Genomic DNA, 8,958 nt, shown 5'->3' on the forward strand with positions numbered 1-8,958 from the left:
AAGAAAGTAACGAAAGCTCTCCGAACGCATTTCTTCTATCACATTCCTCTCTTGACATAGTACATACACTGGCGTGAAAGGGCAGGTAATGGTTGTCAATTACTACCTACGGCCATCGATATATAATAAGCTCGAGAATGTGGCTAATATTGAAAAAATATATTAAGTACCTACTTCACTATCTAGTGCCAAGAAAGCGGACCTAGTAGGCCTAGCCTAGCTGAATGACTATGCAGCGCAAGAATTCGACAAATGTAAATGTTATGCCGAGTAAATTCCAATGACAGAATCAGGCGCCGTAGACAACATGCCAATCGCTAACGCTACGTAGCGAACGAAACGCAACTATCACTGTCACACTAATATAGAAGAGTGGTAGACACGAAGCGATTCGATGGCGAAGCGCAAGCGATTGTCACCTTGGCTATGCTATGCTGCCGGTTGATGGAACCTAAGACACTTTAAACGTAATTTTTTTATAGTTACTCGTGACTTATTATACATTGATGCGCTACGTCATACATAACACCATTAACACCGTCCATATTCATTATCACTGTTGCAATGGGCTCCGACTTTACTGTACTAAACCAATATAAATGTAAGTAATTTAAATGTAATAGGTGTGCTCTGTGCTGTCGATGTTCCTAAGTAGGTTCATAGACTTGGTAGCGCTCGTGTAGGTGGGGTAAAATTAATAGTAATTAACTGTAAGGTTATTCTCAGTTGCCACTTGACATCATTATTAGTTAGTCACTTCTGTTTCACTTGTGTTCCTACGTCTTGTTTCTGACTGGGGCCCGTTGCACTAAAGCTAGTAACTTAAAAAATTGCAAAATTTAAATCTTTACTTTATTTGTTAGAAGGGAATTTCCGCTTGTTTTACTGTTTTACAAGCCGCAAGTTTGTGTGAAACGGGACCCTAGTAATTGCAGATGCACAATTAAATGAAAATGCCTTGGTAAGTTGGTATAAGGTTTAAGATTGGCGGGGAGTGGTGACTACTGAGAATAACCCAACTTAGTCATTACCTAACTATTTACCAAGTCCCAGTGTCGTGCCTTATGTCGTTGTTACAAATACCTTGCCCACGATCTACTTATCGTTTTATCATTCGTAAAATGTATAGTTCTATGGAGAAGGTGCCGCACACGGGACAGAGCTTCTGTCTTATCATACAGATAAAGGTAAGTAAAACTACCCCGTAAATAAGTCAAGGATAACGGTAAACTCGGTAAAGGCACTTGAACCGTGTTTGAGTTTTTCTTAGCAGACTAGACCAGGGGTCGGCAAACCGCGGCTCGCGATCCGCATGCCGCTCTTAGGAGGTGCGGTTGCGACCAAAAAATCGCGTTAAACAAGATTTGCGGCTCTTTAGAGACTCCTAAAACTGGTGGCTTCCACTACGATTTGCTCTTCTCAAAAGTTTGCCCACCCCTGGACTAGACGAAGGTACCAGACGCCGAACCCGCCCCGTGGGGGCACTTGCCCCGGCTGACCACACTATCCTTGCTGTAATTGTCATATAAGGAGCAGATACTGGGCAATTTTGATTGCTTTGAAACACTTGGTTTGCCGAGTTACGTAGACTACCTGTGGTAAGGTATCGTAAGTAGTTTCGCAATGGCCTAAAGTGTAAAAAAGAACGAAATCCTATTAAGTACTATTCTTTGCCGTGTGTACTTATTTTTATATTTTCCTAGGACCTTCAACTGTTTAAAAATATTATAAAATAGATATAAATATTAAATTAGATATAAATTTCAGATGTGTCGAAAGTACCTAGTTTATTTTTTGTTAGACTAAAAATGAAAATAAAATGACTTATGGCTTGTAAAATATTTAGTTTATAATGAAGTATGTACCTATAACATAAACACTATGTACCTATATTAAAACATCTAAAATGTGTAAAGTTACTAAGTAAATTGGCGTGCGATGCTATGTTCTAAATTATTCACGGTATGTAACTGTAAGTCTTAAATAAATACACGTAAAAAGCCATTTTAGTTTTTTATTGAATTAAAATACTTTGGTACTCCTCAACCAATTAGGATCTCTTATTGTATAATAGGTATCACTTGCACTTAGGTATTTCGATTTTCACCACGGTCAAAATCCATCATTAAATTTTTACGACACCAACTCGAGAAAATTGCACTTTATTCACAAGAATTATAAATTATTAATATTTTCCTCAGGTTGGTGCGGTGAAAAATTTTGTGTTATTGTGTTACATTTGGGAGCAAAGTTTATTTGACCCTCGCAACGCTCAAGTTTTCACTTTTCATATCACTCGCTACGTTCGTGATTCAATATTGGACTCTTTCGCTTGCTCTAGTACCAACATTAGCAAAAGGGGTTAAATAACAACTTTGCCCCTTGTAAAAAAATAACGTTTATGCCATAATGACCATGTGGTAGGTATATCGTTTATACGATAGAAAGAAAGCACATATATATTTATCGTCAATATGAACAATAGTATATATACAGAAAATAAGAGGTCAAACAGGATCCCCACTTAGCATGGTGCAGCGACAAGCCATAATGCTGGTTTTCAGCGGGACCTAACGGACGTAATAATAATTAAAAGTAAGTGTCATATGCTGCAATTTAAAATTCTATAATACGACTTAAGTACCATAACTTTCAATAGCCATACTTAACTACCGGAACACATCCTTTTTTTAAGCCACGGCTAGAACTAGGGACAATACTCCCACGACACGTGTCGCTATAGCGACGTCGGGCGAAGTGCCGCAACGTTTCTGGTGAAAGTTAAAAAAAAGTAGTGTAAGTAATAAGTACAACTCTTAAATTTGATTTGTAGTGACATGCCCTTTAGCAGAAAATAATCCAGTTATGATTATGACCTACCTACTTATACTCAATCGAATAGGAAGTGTCTACTTAATTCGTCCCGGCACGTTAAAGGTTAAACTGACACCTTTATATTGTAAACTTATCATCGTCGAAAGGTCGAGATAATGAACATTTACAAACATAGTTCGCACATGCGCGTGGCGCCAACGCGGAGGGTCGAGATTCGCCCGTGCATCGTCCAGAGTGCACCGTGGCTCGGCCAGGCGGGGACGCGGCGCCGCGTGCCGTCTCTATTTATATATTGACGCGCCCCGCACCCTCGCGCACGCGCAATGCGCACCTGAAAACGTCGAAAGTGAAAATTGCACATAATGGTACCGCACGGTGCACTGCGCCGCTCACGGGACTAGATATAACTACACACGAGAAACGCGCGAGGAACCCGGCACCGGCGGCTTGTAGCGGGCCGCTAGGATGGCCGTTGAGCGCACGCCGACACCCGGCACTGCGGCAGTTCTGCGTCACATATCAGCTGTACCGGCGCGCTCGTGACGTCTCGTGTTCGAGCCGGCGCGATGGCGTCCACGATGCAGCTGGAGTTCACCCAGGCGATGACGGATTTTAAGACGATGTTCCCGGACATGGACGACGACGTGATCGAGGCGGTGCTGCGCGCGAACCAGGGCGCCGTGGATGCCACCATCGATCAGCTGCTGGCGATGAGCACCGACAACCAGAACGAGAGGTTGCGGCTGGAGATGGAGAGGGTGGAAGGTGCGAGCCCGCGCAGGCCGCGCCGCACCCCGCGCCCGCAGCGCAACGGCGAAGACAACGACACCACGGCACTCGTGTAAGTTACAACAACAAACCCTCTCCATAGGTAGGTATAGTCACCTGCAATATCAAATTCAATAAGCAATATTCCTACTCTTGCCCAGTTAAGTAATATTGGAGATCGGTAAATGCGCAGTGGCAAAATCAAAATAAGGTTTCGCTAGCATTTTTCTGTTCGTTATAATTAATTGTAGAGTAGGTACCTACAGGTACCTACCTGCCGCAAAATACTAAAACATTAGATGAACTAGAGATCATAGAAACCATATTGCACAGTTAAAATAAGTACCTATAGGTACAGTTACATAAGACGAAGGCACCTAATGCCATAAGGTATTCCCTACCAGTCAACATTTTTAATAATGCAACTATACCTACCCTAATATTACGAGTACGATGATTACGCATACGTAGGTACCTACAGGTAAGCTAGTACTCACCTGCCTATTATACATACGTGTGTCTACACTTTTATCTATTAGAATTTTGCGAAGAGACTAAATCTTTACAAGAACAGCCAAAGATTGAGAAATAGGTAGGTACTCTACTGTATAGTAGTGCAACAGGTTAGCATGACAAGCGGAATCTTTCATTCAAAGAGTTCGAAGTTCTTATGATTCAAGTATATTTACGTTAGAATCGTTAGATAGGTACCTACCTACACGTAGTGTCCCGGACACTCGAATAGATCTGTTAGCGCGTGGTTAGCGCATAAGTATTAGCGATTAGGTAAGTTTCTATGAGCCCTATCCTAAAATAATTAAGAACTGCAACGTTTATGTTATGTATACAATATATTAAGTATGTGTATTAGGTCTCATTTTCTTTTAATAATGAATTCTTTAGTTGTAAATGTAGGTACCACGTACAATCTTTTGTGCTTTGCCCTAATTTAAGATAGACTGGAAGAGAATGCCTCACAGCATTAAGCTCGACTATTGTAGATTATTATTTTCTCTTGTGCAATAAAGTTTCAATAAATACATACCTATATAAAATAGATTTAAGTTTGCTTAATCAATTCATGGCAACTATGATCCGGACCAACCTTACAATAAATAAATCTAACTTGAAAGTTGAAACATTCACATTACCTACTACTTAAGCTAAAAAAAAACTTTGAATAGCGAAGCCTCAGCTACTGCATCGAAGCCTAGCTGCTCCAGTTCATATAATAGATATTCATTCGGCTATTATCATCAAAATCAATCTTATATTTCTGGATGTGAAAACTACGAGCAGTTAAACAACTAATCTAACTCTCAATTAAGATTATTATTCTCGGTATTTCTTGCTCAACAGAATGTACCCTACCTAGAGGCGAAACTTTTCGACGTTAAATACCAAAATAGTAAATTAGAATTGAAATTTATAGAGCACCTAAATCAAGTACCTAATCGCCAATCGCACTAAACTGATCGCAAAACAAAACACTAAATCATTAACTTGTTACCGACTTACAGAAAGTTATCGCCCTACATCAAGACAATGTTTCAGATATCTAACTAGAAACAAAACAAAGTGCTATGCGAATTGTTGGCAAGCCGAACTGGGGAGTCATACTGTGAGTCAGTCCGACATGATGTAGTACACACCCACAGTGGATTGTGTACTAGGGACTTTTAATTAAACAATCATATCTCGAATTGCGTTCCTTATCGTTTAATTACCATATTTATTCGACGTGCGGAGTTGCGGACTGCCTGCGCTTACTGGTAGACTTGACCTATCTAGGTATCTCCTTAGGTATTTTATAACGGCTATTAATAGGTATAGATATATTGTAGATTGTACTTATTACCTATTGCACTCAAATTTGGTAGGTACCTAACCATTTTAGAACGCGATTCTTATTGGCCCTCTTGTTTAGGGGGTAGGTACTGGAGATGCATATACTACCGGCCTCTAAGAAAAACAGACAGATCTGAGGGCCTAGCCAAAATGACAATCGTTTGCGCTACGACAACGAAACGCTTTGTGTCTCTATCACTCTTCCATATTAGTGCGATAGAGAGATAGCGTTTCGTTGTCGTAGCGCGAACGATTATCCACTTGGTTAGGCCCCCTGGGTTCTCAACGAACTTAAGGTAGGTAAGTTTAGGGTACGTGAGCCACCTAAGGGCACACCAGAGTGAATCAGCTACACTCTAACAACGCGAATAAAAAATTGCCTACTCCAGAGCACACAGTCGCTGTGGCCGAAATCGGTCAGGAACATCATCATCAGTAGAGTTCAATGAACTATGCTCGTCCATAAATCCATCTGGGTATCATAAAAAAATCTTAACATGTCACATATCACAGCTTAAGAAATCTCTACAATTTGGCTTCATCTCCAAATTATATTTCAGAGACATCGACGACGACTCAATACCGCTAGCCGTACGAAGGAAATGGGTACCGCGAATGCTTGGACCTTTACCGCCCATGTTTCTGCGCATACCACCTGGCACTGACGCGCGAATAGACCTGAGTTTGGACATGGACGATGACCGCATAGCCACGTTTCTGCAGAATGAGGAGTTCATGGCTGAACTCAGGTGGAACCAGGAGTTCATGGCGGCGTTGGATAGTGAGCAGGGGAAGACCAAGGGTGATGACGAAGCCGATTTTAAGGAGCGGCTTAAGAATATGGGGAAACGTAAGTGTGAGCAATTATTTTAGGGTCAATTTTACTTAAGAAATAAATATTGGCACCTCGAACACATTATGTTGCTGGTTGAAAAAAATCAAAATGTTGCAGACTAAACAATTATTTAGTTTAGAGGTTTACACGTGCGAATTTACACTTTTACATACGCACAGAGTAGCCCTAGGTACAAAAGCTTCTCATTACTAATAATATCGTGCACAGCGAAGTGCAAAAAACTTTTATAGGTAGCTCTACAAATCAGATTCTATTATATAAGTATTTTTCCACGCTTCATTGTGAAATGCTAGTAGCTAGGTATTGTGTAGGTACAACACAAAATTATAATTTATTATCATTTGTGGATCAGCCCATAAATATGCGTTCGGAATTTTTAAATTACCTATCACAGTATCGAAATCCCAATTTTCACAGTATCGCGCAAGAAGTTCGCACAACTGTCGCGCATGTTCTCGCGCAGCGCGGGCGCGTCGCGGCGCTCTGGCGGTGCGCGCGCGCCGCCGCGCGGTCCGCCCGACAGCCTGCTGCTGCAGGAGGAACACAGCGACGACGAAGACCATCACCGGCCACACAAGGTTTAACTGCACAGTACGACAACTATTAACGGGTAGACTTTTAGGGCCTATTTAGTTTTACCTATCCGGTCAACTTTGATAACATTTTTAATGGAAGCTGCTGCTGCCACCACACAGCAAAGAATAGATAGAGAAAAACGCGCTCCCCCTCTTCTATTTCCTCACTACTTTGTGAAATGAATGTAATTAAGAAACGGGGCAGACGTTCGTGGATGACCCTAAACTGAAATATCTAGAAATCGTTCGTTACGAATACCTTGATGATGTGTAAGTAGGTACGCAGCAGCAGTTCAACCTGTAGCAATGTGACTAAAACGGACTTAAAAAAGCTCATGAATCTGGTATAAATGAGTGTTCATAGCGATGTCCCTGTCTGTTCGAGGCTTTGGGAACTACTGGACTTGAAAGGCGTATTACTTTTATTCTCCTATACCTACAATTTACTGTAAATACTACTATAAATACCTACTGTAAACGTCAGTAAGCAGTTACGAATCATAATATAGGTATGCGTAGAATGATACTGTCACAAATGAAAAGGGTATGTAGGTAGACTAGGTAGATCTAAACTGCGGCTACTTAACTGCATACTCGTAGCAGAATTCACGCATTGTAAGATATATTGTTTTTATAACATAATCCAACAGGAATTGTAAACGCTCACCAAGCTCTAGTCTAGCAGATACGTAGCGCAACGTATTGCTAGGGACAATGACAAGACTGTACTCTGTTAAATTGAGGCGGATACGATTGTTATATGTAAACGGTAAATGAAACTAAAGACGATACGGGGAATGGCTGCAAAGCACTCTCCAAAGAAAGGCTGATAAGGAAAATGTTGTATACATTTATTTTATTCACATTATAGTTATATACTTAATGTAAATAACTGTTGTAGACTCGATAAGTAGATTGCTCTATCTTTTACGTCTTCAAATTTAGATGCCGTTAGCGGGATCTTGTTAGGATCAATTTCTAGTTGCCTATCTTGGTGATCACCCGGTTAGCCTAAGGCACGAACATACGGAGGCTTATGGTACCGCACTTCGCAGCGTTGAATATATGCAACTGTAAATTAACTGCGCAAACTTTTTGTGCCCGCGTGTAAAATTCCACAACGAGGTGATGGGATTTTCATCATATAATTAAGGAAATGTGAATTAGATCGACTGACGTCTGATTTGCAATCCCTTTGCTTTTGATTGGCTTAAGACACCATGGGCACGCAACATGCATAGCTCTCAGACTAGCTACTTTAGCAGGAAATAAGTTTAGGTATAGGTTTTATTTTCGTCACTAAACCCGCGCGCTAGGTCGTCGCAGCAAGCACGGCACGGCACCAAGCCGTTCCGTGTAGATGCGCCTAACTACAAATTGCTACGTCGAAATATGCATCGACTATTATCCCTACTTGTGCCCTTTCGGGTCGCCGCAAGAGTATAGGGTTTCATTCCTAATCCACTGATGACTTATTCCATAATATTAGTTATTTGATAGCAGCGTAGAAAATAACGAACCCGAAAATGAATAGGTATGTGGATCCCGATCTTGATTCAAATCGAAATCATTTTACTTTTGGTACGGTAGTATTTTGAACTACTGTGTTATTTGTTTGTGTAGTTTATGATATGTACTTGCCTGAACATGGGGTTTGTGATTAAGTAAATATAAAATAATAGTTGTTAACACACGTCTTGTTTTAAAAAAGTAGTTGTGCATTTCTAGTCTCCGTTCCAAAGTTAGATTTATGTTTTTAGATTTTAAGTTATGTGTCTAAGAATACTACTGTCAGTAGAAACTTTGTCCTTCCACAACAATAAAATTTACGACAGTTGATCTACGGTAAAAGCGTCACAGACTACATTGTATAGTTACTAAAATTTTATAAGAAGCTTCTTCATAGCCTGTCCCGCGGTTGGGAATTATGATATGAATGTGTGAGGGAAAAGTAGCCATGCGTGGCTTTTTCGCTTACCAAGTACTTGCCTTAGCGAACGAGCACACTGGATACCTACCCAAGACGAGATCTGTAATAATATCAACTATGTGTAGGGTACGGTGACTACAATTATA

At 40.7% G+C, this 8,958-nt stretch overlaps 1 protein-coding gene across 1 annotated transcript; it reads left to right on the plus strand.

The window, feature by feature from the left end:
• Window positions 1-3,043: 3,043 nt before the first annotated feature.
• On the plus strand, window positions 3,044-6,929 carry LOC134652956 (CUE domain-containing protein 1). Its single transcript, XM_063508199.1, has 3 exons — window positions 3,044-3,676; window positions 6,012-6,301; window positions 6,725-6,929. The coding sequence occupies exons 1-3, from the start codon at window positions 3,402-3,404 to the stop codon at window positions 6,889-6,891; spliced, it is 732 nt and encodes a 243-aa protein (XP_063364269.1). The 5' UTR covers window positions 3,044-3,401; the 3' UTR covers window positions 6,892-6,929.
• The last annotated feature ends 2,029 nt before the right edge of the window (window positions 6,930-8,958 follow it).

The sequence above is a fragment of the Cydia amplana genome, chromosome 12 (assembly GCF_948474715.1).
Source record: "Cydia amplana chromosome 12, ilCydAmpl1.1, whole genome shotgun sequence".
Classification (NCBI taxonomy): Eukaryota; Metazoa; Arthropoda; class Insecta; order Lepidoptera; family Tortricidae; genus Cydia; species Cydia amplana.